Below are 19,466 nucleotides of genomic sequence, written 5' to 3' on the forward strand. Positions count from 1 at the left end.
TGACTCGTGTTTACGTTTAGTGATTTTACTGTTTCCTCTTCATTTATTGCTCTCATGTCAAATGAAAACAAAACGGATTCCTGTGGCCGGGAGCTGTCAAGTGTATTAAAATATATTCACATAATTACGGAAGGCTAAAATTGTTATTAGTTTCAGATTTTATTTCTACCTTTCTGACAGACAAGCATTAATCGCCTTGCAGAACAATGAAGTTATTTTTGTTGGTGTGCTAAAGACATTTGGCTTTTATTAATCTTTTCTGCTGAGGCAGTCAATTTATTTGAAACAAAGTGTTTAATTCCACACTACTGCATTTCAAAGTGCATCTTTTCATCTTCTAGCACGTATGTCATTATGCCATAATAAAGAACCAAACTTGAGATAATACAGTACTGGTTCTGCAAGAAAATTTACATACGAATGTGCACTGTAAGCCAAATTATGCATTTTATTATGGTTCACGAAATTCCAATGCTCTTTGAGTACCCCTGATGTCTTGTTTCTTTTATAATGTAAGATCTTTTAATGTTTTACATGTACAGGTCGCAGGAAAATACTGCGAATGGTTGTTTGAAAAGCATTACTTTCAAAGTAAATTTTCTTTTGAGCAAACTGAACTATGTGTGTGAATGTACAATGAATTTCTTAAATCACAGAGTGTTTGCCTCTCATTTAAAAATCAACTCTTTGAGGATGACCATTTAGAAAAATTTCGAGCGCAGATGATAAGACATTTATGTCGTTATTAAAAATTTTACTGTCACATTTGTGTGATACATCTTAAAGTGTAACACGCACAAAAAAGATCAATATTATATGTGAAAGCTTAGCTTCTCTCGCAGCTTATTAATCTTTAAGACCAGTATTATATGCGAAAGCTTTTCTTTTCTTGTAGCATCACCATTTATATTAATTTAAACCATTAACTTTTCCAGTTTGTGTATACGCGCTACTTAACAGTGATATTGCTATTGGCTGACTACATCACGTGTCCTATGCTCTGAATATCCACTGTCATTGGCTGGCGAGATCACGTGACGTGAGCTGTAAGCAGCTTACAAAAGTGCATTGCAATCTCGATTTCGATGCTTTCGAAAGTAAAATGTCGTGTTTGGTGGAATTCAAATTTATACTTTCGTAATATGAAAATATGCAGTGTACATGTTGTTGTACATCAAAGATATTCCCAATGTTTTTTTAACTGAGTTTGGTTTCCTAAAGGACCGGGAAATTCTACGCCAGTGTATAAAACCGTAACTATTCAATGTTCAAAGGACTGATAAGTTTTACTGTTCCGAGGAAAAGTATACTGTCACTTAACATGGAAGAAGTGTATTTTCACACGGGAGAAAATGTATTTTTAACCAGGAAAATCTGGGACTTTCTTTTCTTGTCCGCGTGTGCACCCTGATATTGCAGCTGTCCCCTTCCGATGTTTATGTTTAAAGTCAGCTTTTTCTTGTTAAAAGGGCCACATAACAAATTTGAATGTAACTTGAACGTCATAATTTCAACACGCTTGAAGTTTTTCACTCTGTTGGAGATGTATTGTTGTTGTGGTCTTCAGTGTGAAGACAGTTTCGATACTACTCTCCATGCTACTCTGTCTTGTGCATGCCTTTTGATCTCCCAGTAACTACTGCAACTTACATCCTTCTGAATCGACTCACTGAATCTCTTGGTCTCCCTCTACAATTTTTACCCTCCACTCTTCCCTCCAACACTAAATTGGTGATCCCTTGATTTCTCAGAATGTGTCCTATCAACTGATACCTTCTTCTAGTCAGGTTGTGCTACAAATTTCTTTTCTCCCCAATTCTGTTCAGTAGCTACTCATTAGTTATGTGATCCACCCATCTAATCTGTGGCATTCTTCTATCAGAAGCTTCTGTTCTCTTCTTGTCTAAACTGTCTATTGTCTGTGTTTCACTTCTATACATGGCTACACTCCATCCAAATACTATCAGAAAAGACTTCCTAACACTTAAATCTATATTCACTGATTACACTTCTTCAGAAATGCTCTTCTTGCCATTACCAGTTTACATTTTTTATGTTTTCTGCTTCAGCCATACTTAGTTATTTTGCTGCCCAAGTAATAAAGCTCATCTACTACTTTAAGTGTCTCATTTCCCAATCTAATTCCCTCAACATCATCTAATTTAATTCCCCCCCTGCGGGTTCGGGGGTAAGAATAGGCCCGCGGTATTCCTGCCTGTCGTAAGAGGCGACTAAAAGGAGTCTCAAACGTTTCGGCCTTCTGTGATGGTCCCCTCTTGGGTTTGAACTCCTTTTTTTTTTTCCAAATTTCCATTGTTAGTGCGTGCCATTTGGGGAAGGACGCCTTACATGGTGTTTTTCTATTGGTCCATCATGCACCACCATCTTGCATGTTACCTATTGTCGTGTGGCGGGATTTACACCCAATGTCTTCTGGGTTGCCTCCTTCTCGCCTTGTGCGCAATCCCATTCTTAGCACCCACGACCACTGTGGACCCTTTCAACACCTAAAATCCAGCACGGTAGCCAGTCCGTTGTGGTGGGGTCGTCATGTACCCTCTTGGTGGTAGCCCCCTGACCACGCAGGGATCGCACTACAGATGCCAGAGCTGTTTCCTCCCCATGCATGCCAAGGCGTATGTGCCCATCTTGTCTGGGGCACGGGGACTCTGGGCAACGGGATATTGGCCAGGTACCCGTTGCTTTGGCTCGGTGGCGCCCTTGGGGAGAGCCCTCGTTCGGAGTAGGTGGCATCTGGGCGGATGTGGCGCAATGAAGCGCAATAAATCACACCAAGCTGGTGGTCGCACGGCTACCAGCGTCTCTAAGCGAGGTAGAGTAGACTTTGATGCTGCGCAATATGACCCTCAGTCGTTCCCCTCGTTGGCTGCACCATGGGAGGGACACCGATCTAGTGCCAAGCGGGAGCCTTACGTACCGCAATACCTTGTCTGCAGCAGGACTGATGGTGACTCCTTTCTTACGACGATGCCTCTGTTTTTTGTGGAACACCTGGAGGATAAGTTTGGGGAAGTGGTGGGGTTGTCTAAAATGAGGAATGGGTCCATCCTCCTCAAGACGTCCTCCCCAGCCCAGTCCCGAGCGTTGCTCTTGTGTGATAAGCTGGGTGACGTCCCTGTTACCGTCACTCCCCACAGTAGCTTAAATATGGTCCAGGGGATTATTTACCATCGTGACCTCTTGTTACAATCCGATGACGAGCTGAGAGCCGACTTGGAACAACGTGGTGTACATTTTGTCCGTCGTGTACATAGAGGACCCAAGACTAACAGGGTGGCCACCGGTGCCTTTATCTTGGCCTTCGAGGGTGATGTCTTGCCCGAGAAGGTCAAAGTGATGGTTTACCGTTGTGACGTCAAGCCATACGTCCCTCCCCCGATGCGGTGCTTCCAGTGCTGGAAGTTTGGGCATATGTCCTCCCGTTGCCCATCCAGCGCTACGTATCGAGATAGCGGACACCCCTCTCATCCCGATTCTCCATGTGCGCCTCCGCCTGTATGTGTCAACTGTGGGGAGCACCACTCTCCATGCTCGCCGGATTGCCCCGTTCTTCATAAGGAGCGGAAGATCATGGAATTTAAGACCCTGGACTGGCTTACTTATCGAGAGGCAAAACTGAAATATGAAAGGTTGTATCCTGCTTCCATTCGAACATCTTATGCTGCAGCCATGTTATCGTCGCCCACACGAGCGACGGTTGTCGCCTCATCTGTGCCGCCTTCAGTGGGCCCTCGGGGCCGTGCATCTCTGTCTGCCCCCCTCGTGCCTGGGGGCAAGCCTTCCTCTGTTGCCCCCTTAGCAGTTGGGGGCAAACCCTCTTCTGTCGCTCCCCCCACGCTTACTTCGGGAGTGACATCTCCTCCAAAACCGGGGGGCTCGATCCCTCCCCCTCCTTCTCCGCCGGCGTTGCCTCTGCCGGTTCCTCTCTCTCGGAAGGGGTCCCTCGGGGCTCTCCCTTCCTCCGTTTCTTCTCCTACCCAGCCGGATGTCAGCCAGTGGCTGAAGGTTCCGCCACCTGCTGGTCGTAGGGCTTCTGCGTCATCGTCAGCCTCTGACGCTCCTTCAGAGAAGCTCTCCCAGCCCTCTCACCCTAAGGGCCGACGTGAGAAGAAGGAACGGAATGTGTCCAAGAAGAAGGACGTTCCGGCGGTTTCAGTACCGCCTGCTGTACATAGTCCTGGCTCCGGGGATGAGGTGGAGATCCTCGCCTCTGCCGCGGATCTCGCCCTCACGGAACCCTTGGGGGCCTTTCCTATGGACTCAGCTGACTCTCCCCCGGTGGCGGCAGTTGGCTCTGAGGCGCCGTCTGCCTCTTAGTCGCATTCACGCCCTCCCAGTCCCTTCCTGCTTCCATTCTCCAGTGGAACTGCGGCGGTTATTTCCGCCACCTGCCTTAGCTCCGGATGCTTCTGAGTGTTTCCCCTGTTCTCTGCATTGCTCTGCAGGAAACTTGGTTTCCGGCAATGCGGACCCCCGTCCTTTGCGGTTATCGGGGATACTATAAGAACCGCGCTGCCTGTCAACGAGCGTCAGGTGGGGTTTGCCTTTTTGTTCACCACTCTGTCTGTAGCTCGCCAGTACCCCTTCTGACGCCTTTAGAGGCAGTCGCTGCCAGGGTTGAGCTCTTGCCGGCTAGTACTGTTTGCTCTGTTGACATTCCTCCGGATGGGGAGCTCCCCCGACATGTCTTGGCTGCGCTGCTGGCTCAACTCCCGCCACCTTTGCTGCTTCTGGGCGATTTCAATGCCCACAACCCTCTATGGGGTGGGACTGTCTCCGATGACCGCGGTCGGGTCGTGGAGCATGTGTTGGCTCAGCTCGACCTTAGCCTCTTGAATACCGGTGCTCCCACGCATTTCAGTGTGGCCCATGGCTCTTTCTCGGCCATCGATCTCTCTCTTTGCAGCCCCGGGCTTGTCCCATCCCTCCAATGGAGAGTGCATCCTGACCTGTGTGGTAGTGTCCATTTTCCCATCTATTCATCACTGCCCCAGTTTCATTCTTCTGGGCGCCTGCCCCGCTGGGCTCTCCACAGGGCTGACTGGCCGGCTTTTACTTCATCTGCAACCATTGAGTCTCCCCCACAGGGTGACATTGACGAGGTGGTCCGTGTCTTAACCACATCCATCATTTCGGCGGCCGAGGCTGCCATCCCCCGCTCTTTTGGACTCCCTCAGAGGAAGGCTGTACCCTGGTGGTCGCCGGAGATTGCTGAGGCTATTCGCGACCGTAGGCGGGCTCTCCAGCGTCATAGGCGGCACCCGTCTCTGGAGACCCTCATCGCCTTTAAGAGGCTCCGTGCCTTGGCCCGTCGTCTTATTGCCCGGCGTAAGCAGGAGTGCTGGGAGAGGTATGTCTCATCCTTGGGCTCCCGTGTCTCCCCCTCGCTCGTGTGGTCACGGATCCGGCGGATTTATGGATACCAGACCCCTATGGGTGTACCTGGGCTCTCCTTGGATGGCGCTGTCTGCACAGACGCTGCCGCCATTGCTAAACTGCTTGCCACACACTTTGCTACGAGCTCTGCGACTGCATCTTATCCCCCCGCCTTTCGCTCTCTAAAGGAGCGAGCCGAGCGGACACCTTTCTCATTCCACACGCGTCGTTCTGAAAAATACAATGCTCCTTTCAGCGAGAGGGCATTCCTCGCTGCCCTCGCCGATTGCCCTGATACAGCACCAGGACCAGACTGCATCCACGCGCAGATCCTGACGCATCTCTCCAGGGACTGCCAGAGACACATTCTCACGATATTTAACCGCATTTGGAGCGAAGGTGTGTTCCCGTCGCCATGGCGAGAGGGTGTTATTGTCCCCATCTTGAAGCCCGGTGCGGACCCACTGGCGGTGGACAGCTATCGTCCCATTACCCTCACCAACGTTTTGTGCAAATTGCTCGAACGTATGGTGGGGCGGCGTTTGTGTTGGGTCCTTGAGTCGCGCGGTCTCCTCGCTCCATTCCAGGGTGGCTTCCGTCGGGGCCGGTCTGCAGCGGACAATTTGGTGCGGCTGGAATCTGCTGTCCGTACGGCCTTTGCCCGACGTCAGCATCTCGTTGCTGTATTTTTTGATCTGCGGAAGGCGTATGACACCACATGGAGGCATCACATCCTTGCTACGTTACATGACTGGGGTCTTCGTGGTCAGCTCCAGGCTTTTCTTCAAACCTTTTTATTGCATCGCTCTTTCCGGGTGCAAGTGGGTGCCGCCTCTAGTTCATCTTATATGCAGCAAAATGGGGTCCCGCAGGGCTCGGTGTTGAGCGTCTCCTTATTTCTCGTGGCCATTAATGGTCTGGCTGCAGCCGTGGGGTCGTCGGTGTCTCCTCCTTTGTATGCCGACGACTTCTGCATCTCCTTTAGCTCCACGACTACAGGAGTCGCCGAACGCAGGCTGCATGTAGCCGTTCGCAAGGCAGCATCATGGGCTCTGACTCACGGTTTTCAGTTCTCTGCAGCCAAGACTCGAGTTATGCACTTCTGCAGGCGTCGGACGGTCCACCCTCATCCTGAACATTACCTCGACGGCCACCTGCTTGAAGTGGTGGAGACTTGCCGCTTCTTAGGCCTCGTGTTTGATGCCCGGCTCACGTGGGTTCCTCATCTTACTCAACTGAAGCAAAAATGCTGGCGGCACCTCAACACCCTCCGCTGCCTTAGCCACACGTCTTGGGGTGCAGATCGCTGCACGCTGCTGCGATTGTACAGAGCCCTTGTGCAGTCTCGGCTTGATTATGGGAGCCTGGCCTATGGGTCTGCATCACCCTCAGTGTTGAAGTTGTTAGACCCCATACAACACTGTGAGGTTTGGCTTGCAACTGGCGCTTTCCATACGAGCCCCGTGGATAGTCTACTGGTGGAGGCCGGGGTTCCCCCGCTGCGGATTCGCCGCCATCGACTGCTCACCGACTATGCTGTCCACGTGCATTGCTCGCCCGGCCACCCCAATCATTGCCTGCTTTTCCCTGCCGTGGTCCTCCATCTGCCCGAACGGGGACCTAAGTCTGGGCTTTCTATAGCTGTCCGCGTCCAGTCCCTGCTGTCCGAACTGGGGTCATTCCCTCTTCTGCCTCCCTTCCGGGTCCGTGCACCTACGCCTTCGTGGTGTTTGACCCGTCCGTCCGTCTGGAATTGGCACAGGGACCCAAGGACTCGGTTCTGCCTGTGGCCCTCCGTCGCCGTTTTCTTGCGCTCCTCGCCTCATTTTCGGGCTGTGAGACTGTCTACACTGATGGTTCCCTGGTTGATGGTCGCACTGCCTACGCTTTTGCTCACGCTGCCCATGTTGAACAGTGCTCCTTGCCGGCTCGCTGCAGTATTTTTACTGCAGAGCTGGTGGCCATATTGCGCGCTCTTGAGCATATGCGTTCCTGCTCAGGTACGTCCATCGTCATCTGCAGTGACTCCCTGAGCAGCCTCCAGGCCATCGACCGCTGCTATACCTCTTTTCTTCTGGTGTCCTCTATTCAGGAGTCTGTTTCCGCCATTACCCGCTCTGGTCGTTCGGTGGTCTTTATTTGGACGCCAGGTCACGTTGGCATCCCAGGGAACGAACGTGTCGACAGGCTGGCCAAAGGGGCGATCGACGCCCCAGCTTTGGAAATCGGCCTCACGGCTCGCGATCAGCAGCTGGTGTTGCGCCGTAAGGTGCTTGGGATGTGGACTGCTGAGTGGCGGGGCATGACATCCCCGAATAAACTGCGGGCTGTTAAGGAGACGACCGATGTGTGGCGGTCCTCCCTGCGGGCTTCTCGCAGGGACTCTGTTATCCTGTGTCGGCTCCACATCGGCCATACATACCTGAAGCACGGCCATCTTTTGCGTCAGGAGGATCCCCCCCTGTGTCGGTGTGGGTCCCGGCTGACGGTCGCCCACATTTTATTGGAGTGTCCCCGACTGCGCACTCTCCGGCAGTCTTTTAATCTCCCGGGCACTTTGCCTTTGGTTTTAAGCGACAATGCCTCCATGGCTGATGACGTTTTAAACTTTATCCGTGGTAGTCCTTTTTATGGTTCCATTTAGGGAGGTCCTGCTCCTTTCCCTTTGTGTGTCTCTTGTCCTCGAGTCTTTCATATTTGGTTGCAGATTTTAGTGTGTAGTCGGTTGGTTGACTCTTTCCCTTTTTTGTTGTCGTGGTCAGTCAACCAGTCTCCGGCCATCTTCTTTTCTTCTGTTTCCTTTTGTCTGGTGTTCATCTGTACTCTTCGTGTCTGTAGTGTTCGTTACCGCATTTGTGTTCTTCTAGGGCCTGGGGGGGAGTCTCCTTCCCCTTGGGGCTGTACCTGCTTCGTGCATTTATGTCTCGCCTGTTTTTGGAATGGGGGACTGATGACCTTAGCTGTTTAGTCCCCCTTGAAACATCCCAAAAACCACCATCTAATTTAATTCGACTACATTCCATTATTTTGCTTTTGTTGATGTTCATCTTATATATTCCTTTCAAGATATTGTCCATTCTGTTCAACTGCTCTTCCATGTTCTTTGCTGTGTCTTACAAAATTGCAGTATCTTCACCAAACCTCAAAGTTTTTGTTTCTTCTCCCTGAGCTTTATGTTGAGGATAGGTTACAACACTGTCTCACACCTGTCTCAACCACTGCTTTTGTCTCATGCCACTGACTCTTCTAACTGCCTTCTGGTTTCTGTACAAGTTGTAAATAGCCTTTCACTTCCTGTACTTTACCCCAGCTACCTTCAGAATTGCAAAGAAAGTATTCCAGTCAACATTGTCAAAAACTTTCTCTGAGTACACAATTGCTATAAAAGTAGGTTTGCCTTCCTAGGGTTAGTGTTGCCCTACATTTCTGCAGAATCCAAACTGATCTTCCCACAAGTTGGCTTCTATTAGTTTTCCCATTCTTTTGCAAATAATTTGTGTTAGCATTTTGCAACCATGACTTATTAAACGATAGTTTGGTAATATTCACACCTGTCAGTACCTGCTATGCTTTCTTTTGAACTGTAATTATTACATTCTTCTTGAAGTTTTGTGGTATTTCACGCCTGCCTCATACATCTTGCACACCAGATGGAAGAGTTTTCTCATGGCTAACTCTCCCAAGGCTATCAGCAGTTCTGATGGAATGTTGTGTACTCTGGGGCCTTGTTTCAACTAACGTCTTCCAGTGCTTTGTCAAATTCACCAGGCAGCAACATATCTCCCATCTCATGTTCATCTGCATCCTCTTCCATTTCAGCAATATTGCCTTCAAGTTCACCTCCCTCCATATACTACATCCATCTTTCATCTTTCCCGTCTTTGCTTAGGACTGGTTTTCCATCTGAGCTCTTGATATTCATATAGCTGCATCTCTTTTCTCTGAAGACCTTTTTAATTTTCCTGTAGGTGGTATCTATCTTTCCCCTTGTGAAATATGCTTCTAAATCATTTCATTTGTCCTCTAGCCATTGTGGTTTAGCCATTTTGCACTTATCGCCAGTCTCATTTTTTAGAAATTTGTAATCCCTTTCACCTGCTTCATTTGCTGCATTTTTATATTTTCTCCTTTCATTAGTTAAATTCAATATATCCTATGTTATCCAAGGATTTCTGCTAGGCTTTGCCGTTTTACCTATTTGACCCTCTGCTGCCTTCACTATTTCATCTCTCCAAGCTGTATTCCTTTCCCCTGTTCCAGTCAATCATTGCCTAATGTTCTCTCTGAAACTCTCAACAACCCCTAGTTCTTTCAACGTATCCAGGTTCCATGTCCTTAATTTCCTACCTTTTTGCTATTTTTCTTAGTTTAGGGCAGTTCATAACCAATAAATTGTGTCCAGTGGCCACATTTACCCCTGGAAATGTCTTACAGTGTAAAATCTGGTTCCAAAATCTCTGTCTTACCATTACACAGGGTGATTCATGAAGATATGCAAATATTTTAATGTTATTCTACAAGTAAAACTAAAGACAGAAGTTCATATAGACATAGGTCCACAAATATTTAGTTATGGACTTACGGCTAATAAAAGATTTTGCCTGAAATTAAGCAACTTCGCTAATATGAAGCCATCGCAAAACTGTACGAGATTAAAGTAAAGCACGATTTCCATTTATTTTATTGTTATTGATCTGATGAATCTAACAAAACATGTCCCAAACATGTATCTGCAGTAGTTTTCCAGAACATCCAGAGAAGCAAAGAAGTAATTTCGTAAAATTTTTGATTTATTAACTACTTGGCCCAGTTTGTTTTTTAAATTCCACACAATTGCACAAAGTTCTAAACAGAGGTTGTAGAGAATTTTAATTTTGGAAAAATGATGGTAATAATGTTAACTGAAATTGTATGAATGTGTCAGATAATCTGCTTTTATTAATACCATTGCACACGTGAATTCATGTTAAACCAGAAAAAACGAAGCTCAGTGTTAAGGAAGATGTATAGTGTACATACAATTTCACAATACATTCACAATAAAAGTTTCACAGGGTTGTTCTTCATTTTGTCTATTGCATTCATAATGCGAGCAAGTAATGCCTCACGTATATTGACTTTGTTCTCATAAATGGTGTTAAATTGGGCAATCTGGGTGGCCACAAACATGTAGCACCATGACCAATCCATTTCTGGGGAAAATGTTCGTTTAAATGAGCAGCAATGGCATTGGTGGAATGTGGAGATGTGCCGTCATGTTGAAAATACATTTGCAATCGCGTAGCAAGTGGACATCTTTGAGCAAGCGAGGCATTTCTTCTTGAAGGAATTGTAAGTATGTCTCACTAGTTAGGCGTCCAGGGGAAGTGAATGGTCCAGTAAAGTGTGTGTTGACTATACCACATCACACATTTATGCTAAATCACTGCTGGAAATTGTGTTGTGGATTTACTTCAGACCGTTCATGCTCATTATGTAAACTGTTTATACCATCTCAAGTAAACTGTGCCTCATCAGTAAATAAAATGTGTTTGTGTAACTGTGGATTAGTATTTAACCAGTTGCACAACTCCAAGTGAAGGACGGGATCTCCCAGATGTAAATGATGCACTTTTTGTCTATTGTACTTCAGTGTACGCCATATTTTAGATTGTGAAATGCCTAATCATTGAGAAGTATGTCATGTACATGGTACCCGGGCTATGTTGAACAGCATCTATAATATCCTCATCATCGTCTTCACTTATCAAGTGCTCATACTGATTTTGAACGCTAGGTAGAGAACCTGTCTCCCATAACATTCAAAATACTTCACTAATGGTTCCTGCATTCGGAATCCTCTGAGTTGGATAATGTACACGATATTCGTTAACTGCAGCTATAGCATTACCATCACATTTGCCATAAATAAACACCATATCGGCATATTCGTCTGTTGTACATTTGAAAGGCATATCTATTTCATAAATAATCTACAAACTACAACAGTTACTATGTGGTTTCATTTAAATACACTGTTTTTATTATGTCCTTTCACCTAACAACACAGAAACTAATTCATTTCAAGGTGAGGAAATGGCAGAAACAACTCAGTAATGGTTGCCAACAATGACATAAAAGTTTCTACATTCTTAATGGATAGTAAACAAGTTTACTTGTATTATAATCTTTGCTTCTTTGGATGTTCAGGAAATCTATTGCAGATTCACGTCTGGGACATGTTTTATTCGATTCACCAGACCAATAACAACAAAATAAATGGAAATCATGCTTTACTTTAACCTCGTACAGTTTTGCGATGGCTTCACATTAGCGAAGTTGCTAAATTTCAGGCAAAATCTTTTATTAACCGTAACTCAGTAACTAAACATTTGTGGACATATGTTTATATGATTTTTTTCCTTTAGTTTTACTTGTAGAATAACATATTAAAATATTTGTATATCTTCATGAATCACCCTGTGTAATCAATCTCAAGCCCCCTAGTGTCTCCTGATCTCTTTCTCATATACAACCTTCTGTCAAAATTCTTAAACCAAGTGTTAGCAATGATTAAATTATGCTCTGTGCAAAATTCTACCAGGCAGCTTCCCCAGTCCATATTCACCTACTACGTTTCCGTCTTGTCTTTTTCCTACTGTCAAATTCCAGTCCCCCACCACAATTAAATTTTCATCTCTCTTAACTATCTGAATAATTTCTTTCATATCATCATACATTGCTTCAATCTCATTATCATCTGCGGAGCTAGTTGACATATAAATGTGTACTGCTGGGGTAGGTGTTATCTTCATGTGTATCTTGGCTACAATAATGCATTCACTATGCTGTTCATAGTAACTTATCTGCATTCCTATTTTCTGATTCATTATTAAATGTACTCCTGCATTATCCGTATTTGATTTTGTGTTTATAACCCTGTATTCGCCTGACCAAAAGCCCTGTTCATCCTGCCACTGGACTTCAATAATGCACACTATATTTAATTTCAATCTAATCATTTCCCTTTTTAAATTTTATAACCTACCTTCATGATTAAGGGATATAACACTCCACTCTCCGATTCTTAGAATGCCAATTTTATAACCCCTGCTCACGTCCTACTGAGTAGTTCCCACCCAGAGGTTTGAATGGGGGACTGTTTTATTTGTGGAATATTTTACTAAACAGGATGTCTAATCATTTATGCATACAGTAGAGCTGCCTGCCTTAGGGAAAAATTATGGCTGTAGTTTCCCATTGCTTTCAGCTGTTCACAGTGCCAGCACAGCAATGCCATTTTGGTTGATGTTACGAGACCAGTTCAGTCAATCATCCAGACTGTTGCCCTGGCAACTACTAAAAAGGCTGCTGTCCCTCTTCAGAAACCACACATTTGTCTGCCTTCTCAGCAGATACCCCTTCATTGTGGTTGCACTTGTATATGGCTATCTGTATCACTGTGGCATGCAGCCCATCCCACCACCCGTGGTTCTTGGGGGGGGGGGGGGGGGTTGAGATATTACTGTATTAATAATTCACATGTATGGACCACTATACTCAATAAATTTCTTTGAATTATCTACAGAGCCTCTGTCCCTCCCTCCCTCCCCCTCACCCCCCACACACACTTAAATGTAGTTACTTTTAGTGTTTCTTGATGATATAATACCCAAAAGAATTTCAATCAAATTGCCACTGCCAGTGGAAGCATATGTTCTTATATAACCCCACTTGACTGCTACAGAAGTGTATCTTCCATATATCATATTCTTTACTATATATATAAATCATCATTTGACAGGAAAATACAGTTGACATGTATTTATTTAATTTTGACCTGGCTTTATCAAATGATGATGATGAATATGGTAGGCTACCAGAATATCTGTGGAACGTGGCCATTAAGAGCATCCTCTGTAACCAGATTTTATTCCTTTAGCACCAGTTTTCTCATTATTATATTCATATGCTAATATAGTGTTTTGAAAGGTGGTTTCACATTATGTATGCTGCTTCCTATTTATGTTAAGTGTTTTTTCACAATTGCATCAATTCCTCTGCTCTCAAGGGTAGCTTCCAAAAATTAATTTCATATGTGGCTTGTTGTTAATTATTGTTATTATATATTCTGCCATATTTTTCTGTACTGTGATGTTTTCCTCTAACATAGAGCTACAGATATTCCAGGATAAAAATAAATATCATTTGGAGAGTTTCTTTGTAGATCTTCTCTTTCGTGATGTCCACGTGCTCAAAATTATTTACGGGCTTTGTTGATTTACATACTTGTTGTTGAGAATGTTACCACTCAAAATGCATTTCTCATTTCTGCTTGTAGCCTTTTACAAGCTTTATATTTATTTGTTCATTTATTTTCTAAGGAATGCTGTCAAAGATATCTGCAGTGGATCCCAAGAAATCTCAGGCAGCACCACTCCTGTCATTAATATCAGAACAGTCTCTGAATTGCAGTAAGTAAAAAAAACTGTCAAGCTTTATCTTTTCTGCTGTGTATGTGTGTTATTATCATTGGTTTTATATGATACACAAAAAAATTTACACAGAACACAAGCTCAGGTATGACAGGGATGGCAATACAGTTCATTATCTCATGTGAACATGAACCTTTACACTGTACAGAATTAACTTTATGGTTACATAAAAATGTTTTTGTTTTTTGATTTCTCAGAAAATATGCATTTGCTGTCCCGTCATGATGATGGTAGATTATATCAGTATAATATTCACAATATCATGAATCACTGCTCACTATGTAAAAGCAGTTCATTTTTCAAAGACTAGTCATGGTCATTGCTAATTAAAATATGGTAACACATATTAACAGTATTTAGAGTTACCTTACAAAATGCACTGGCCCTACTTATTTATTAAGAAAAACTGTGAAATCAACAACACTAATATATCACTGGAACTACACACTGAAACTGGTAACAATACTTATAATTACTTTATATAATGTGGACACCAGAAATTTAACTTGCTTTCAGGATAAACCAGAAAAACTCCTTTTGACGTACCTTTACTACAGTAAGAATCAGATTTCGCATGGAGTTGCACAGCCACTTTGCTCCCATTTAAAAACTTGTGAATAGTAGTCCACATGTAGGCATTGGGGAAGGTGGGAGAGCTATGTCACAGAGGAGCACGATGGGTGCCAGGCCATAAGAGGCTGGTAGGGAGAGTAGGAGAGTGCAGTGACAGGCATCAAGCTCAGTGCTGCATTCATACTCCTGGAGGAAGGGGAGAAGTAATGAGGAGGCAACAGCAAGAACTGGGCACAGCCGTCCTGCCAGCACAAGGATGGACCCTACTGCTCTGAAATGCAAAACACTGTATCCATCTTTCATCAATGCACTGGGTACTCTTAGCTTACTAATGGAAAGGTACCTTGGCTGTCGCAATTCCACACTGCAGTCCTATCGCAACTTGGCTGTATGGAAAACTTTTCCTAACTTATCCCGCCCAAGGCATGAAAACTATTTGAGACTAATAGAAATAGAACTGGTTGTGAAGTAGATGAGAGCTTGCTAATATAGGGAATAAAAGCACACTATTAGAGGGGCTTTGTAGAACATGGTTTGAAGGGAGTGACCATCTGCTCATCTTGCCACAATTTTTGTGGAAAGCAAAAACATCGTGGATTTGTTTCCAGCTCCCATGGCTCACTTAGAGCTGAGTGAGGACTTCACATAGGATGATATGGAGAATGTAATTCAAGGGTTATAGGTGGTAGTAGGGATGTTAATGTCTCCAGTTCCATATTCAGAGGTAATATTTGTGATGGCTGAATTAGCGAGCGGCCTTAGGGTATTTTGTGTCATATTCACAAATCGTCCAAGAATCAGATGGAAAGGAAAGGCTGAGTTATAGAAAACACGGTTCATGAAGTGAGCATTGGTATTTGGAGATGGTTTCACTAAGATACACAGTTTGGAGCACACAGATTTCAGTAAGAACAATTAGAGGGAAGTCACCTCTATCCCTTGACCACAGTGCATACAAGTGTTAAGAGTGTAATGCATACTGATGTGGCACCAGGAGCGGGGGCTTCTTACTTCTTTTAATGCCTTGTGAGTTACTGCGTTTGGCTCACAGTGGATCAGTGGAAATTACAAGTGGTGGCGGTACCAAATTATCATGATAGGGCTTTTGCCTGTTGAAATGCACAGTCACCATGTTGTCTTCTAATTGTAGGTCTGCATTCACAGATGATAAAAGCAACAATATCAGAATCATTCTGTTGCATCTTTCTCCAAATAGCTTTAAGTCTCCTGGCTTACCCTCTAACTGTGCCTGAGTCTATACCTGCTGACAGCTTTTCTAATTCGAAAGGGGATCTTATATTTTGTCTACACTGTACTTCAAAATGAGGGTGTCCAGTCGATTCATGAATGCAAATGTTACAGGCAAACACAATGAACAGTAAGTACTTCTCCCAGTCATTATTAATGTGCCAAGAAAGCATCTTTTTGATTGTTTTGGGAACACACTCTAGCCTGTAACAATTTACAGACTTGTACGAATAGTGAAGACATAAAGCCCCTCCCATGGTTAGTAAGTATTGTGTCAGTGCTTCTGAAAGGTAGAACCACTCGGGTGGTGGGCTGGGGGTTTTCTCCACTCGGGGACTGGGTGTTTGTGTTGTCGTCATCACTTCATCATGATTCGGGAAATTAGCAACACCAGACTGTGAAAAGATTGGGAATTCATATGGGAGCTGATAATTGCTTTGTTGAGCACCCCACAAACCGTAATCATCACCACCACCACATGGGTAATGAAAGCTTTTTCAACAGTTTCTACTTTCATATTAGCAATTACAACTGGAACTAGATAACATGAAAACTATTGATAATTGACAAAATGTATTTATCTTCTTGTGTTATTTGTAGAAACAGTCAAAGAATGTCTAAAAACATCTCAGAAGGTCTGGAGGCCTCAGGTAGAGTTACCAGTCAGATTCTATGTCTAGTCTGTTGTTCTCTCATGCACAAGGAACACAAGCACAAATGTTACCTGCAGTATCACGTGGTCGACTCTTCCACCAACAATTTGTTGTAGCTAATGCATTTGTGGCCCACTTTCCACTACGACAAGCTTGAATGCTGTCATGACACTGTGATAATGTGGTGCTGGAGCATTTTCAGCATCACTAACCAATTTATCGTGGGATTTTACTGTATACGCTCACATCATCTGACATGAATTCTGGAAGAGCAGCAAATTGTAGACATTCTGCATTTGATTCCTGGAATGCCTGCAATTCAGAAATAAGTAACTCATCTGCTTGTAACACACAAACTTTTCAGCTTAGCGCATTGACATTTTGGTGCATTTTGCCAGGCTTGTGGTAGACCTCATAATTATATTTGGTCACCTTCTAAACCCACCCTGTCAGTTGACTATTTGGGTCATTTAAATTTTAAAATGTGTACCGTAAATGTAGTGCATGAAGTAGTTTGTGATTTCTGCTTTGTTGAGCTGATGGGATGCACAACCAATGGGTGTCTCTACACCATTTTGTGCCTAACTTAAAACACAACCAGCATTACAAGATAGAATAAATAGCTTTTCAAACTCTGGATAAATTATTTGGGGGAATTTTGCCAGAACATCTTTAATTTATTTCATCGTCATTTCACATTGTGCTATCCAGTTTAAAAGTACCCCTTTTCTAAGTAATTTTGTTAAAGGTTTCATGACAGTGACATAATCTTGTACAAATCTGTGGTAATAATTAGTGAGACAAAGAAATAAGTGCAGTTTTTCACGTTTTTTGGTGCTGGTAAATTGTCAGCAGCCTCTGTGAGACACGGATTTGGTTTTATCCTATCAGAACTTGGTATATGGCCCAAGTATTGCATCTAAGACTCTGCAGAAGAACACTTTTCAAACTTTAAGCTTAAGTTGGCACCTCGTAAATGTGATCATAAACTTCTTAGCCATTCAGCATTTTCCTTTATCACCTGCAAAAAGTCAATGACATCATCAAGATATACAAACACATGGTGGCTTTTAGTCCATGTGGTAATAAATCTGCAAACCAATGAAAATTGGTGATGCATTTCCCAAACCAGAGGGCATTCTAAGAAACTTGTGTAGTTCAGAAGGCATGACAAAGGCCGTCGTAGGCACAGTTGGAATACGATGATAGCCTCACTTTATACTTAGGTTGGTAGAATATTTAGTTTCCTAATTGGTTTAGTGTTTCATCAGTATGATGCAGTAGATGTGTCTCTTTAGAGATTTTGTGCTGTGTTAAATCAGTTGGTAGTATATATTGTCTTTCCTTAAATAGCCATGCAAGTTACTTTAGTACTGGGTAAACAGGTTTATGCCTGGTTCTGATGCATGAATTTTTCTTTTAAGTGGATTCTAAAGAGCAGTATGATTGTACATGCTTACCAACTTTTGACTCTTTGCAGGACTCTTTCTGCATCACTTCTAAGTTTCCAGGAACTTGGAGACAGTTCAGTGTAAACTATTTCTTGTACACTGTCCACTACTGTTCCACATGGAACTATAACATCTTGTATTTCAAAATTATCCGAACAAACTGGTATGCACATTTTGCCATTCACGTTTATGTGAATCTGGAACAGTTCTAGTATTCCATTCTGGTTAAGCAGACAAACCAGGAAATTAGTTTCATTAGATGCTCAGATTCTGATTGCCATCCTCTAACTCCTCCATTTCACCACATGTAGCTTCAGGTGTGCTGGCTTTCAACACTAAGATACATAGTTTCATGTAGTCTCATGGGATAGGCCTTTTTCTGTAACATACTTGCGTGTTTGTAGTGGTATCACCACCAAATTGGTACACTTCCAAACCAAAGGGGACAGTTTGTGACTGCATCAGTGACGCTCTGAAAGTGGTACAGGAAATCGTACCACAGAGTGACATAAAAAACCTGCCGTTTTTGTGAGCACATCCTTGTCAGAATGATATTTATATTTACTTCAACCAATCTCTATTTTGACACAACAGGCACCCAGAGGATTGATGGTATCTGTTCCCAGTACACTGATGGGACAGCAGGGTTAACTTCAATGCCTGCTTATTGCGAGGAGGTAAAAGCAGTAAGTATGTATTCCCACTGAAATCTAAATTGATCTGCCTCTAATGTTGCTTTCTACAGTCACGTTTACCACCTCTGTTAACCCACTAAACCGACTGACTTTAATGGGTGTCTGCTGCAGTGACAACATTGGCCCCATCCCATTTCCCTGACCAGAACTTCCATTACCTATAAAATCTCAAAATCTACCTTGGCTTTGGTCTGGCCTGTTTTGTGATTGGTTGGAGTCAGCACTTACATGGTCAATCTTTCTGTAGTAGGTTCAACATGGAGCACAGCATCAGCAGTATGATGTGACTGCTTACAAGGCCTACAATTTATCTCAGTTGTAAATACATGGCAGAGAATCATAGCTACGAGAAAAAAGTGAAATGAAATGATTAGCTTCCTTTTGCACTAGTGCAAGACACACCACCACCTGTCAAGATGAGGTTATGAGGTTGACACCATCTTTATCTCCCCCTTCCTCCCCCCCCTCCCAAATTTGCGGGTTTATCTGCTTAAGGGGCTCCGGAACGCCCTATATTTTCAATGTTAAAATAACGCTTATAAATTACATCTTTCCTCACAAAGTATTTGAGGTAGGAAGTTGAACTTTTTACAGATTATTTATTGGAATATGGGCTACAACTTAACACAGGGATTTTACAAAATTTTAGTTCATTTATTAAAGATGATTTTTTTTTCAATTGTAATGAAAATTCACAACATTTTTTTGCAATTGTTTATTTATATATTCAAAAATATACAGTTTTTTGGAAAAAGGCTGCGTTAAATTATGCAGAAGGTACTGTGTAACATTTACGGAAAGTTTGAAACAAATATGTTTGGAAGATCCTTAGAAAACATGTAATTAGTATGAGAAAATAAAAGTTTTGGGAATCAAGCGACAAAGATTGGATTAACTTTGTAGTGCATTCCTGGTCCATAGGATGGATTATCTTCATCCTCTGCAAACTCCTCCTCCAGCTTCCTCTTGTTCCTC

The 19,466-nt window shown here is 43.6% G+C and overlaps 1 protein-coding gene across 1 annotated transcript in view; it reads left to right on the plus strand.

Annotated features, from left to right (window-relative positions):
* LOC126470622 (spermatogenesis-defective protein 39 homolog) overlaps positions 1-19,466 on the plus strand; it is a 125,910-nt gene that overhangs the window by 17,158 nt on the left and 89,286 nt on the right. Inside the window, exon 3 of the mRNA XM_050098581.1 lies at positions 13,761-13,850. Within this exon, the coding sequence (XP_049954538.1) occupies positions 13,761-13,850 (90 nt within the window). The remainder of the gene's footprint in view (positions 1-13,760; positions 13,851-19,466) is intronic.

Source organism: Schistocerca serialis, chromosome 3 (genome assembly GCF_023864345.2).
Source record: "Schistocerca serialis cubense isolate TAMUIC-IGC-003099 chromosome 3, iqSchSeri2.2, whole genome shotgun sequence".
Taxonomy (NCBI): Eukaryota; Metazoa; Arthropoda; class Insecta; order Orthoptera; family Acrididae; genus Schistocerca; species Schistocerca serialis.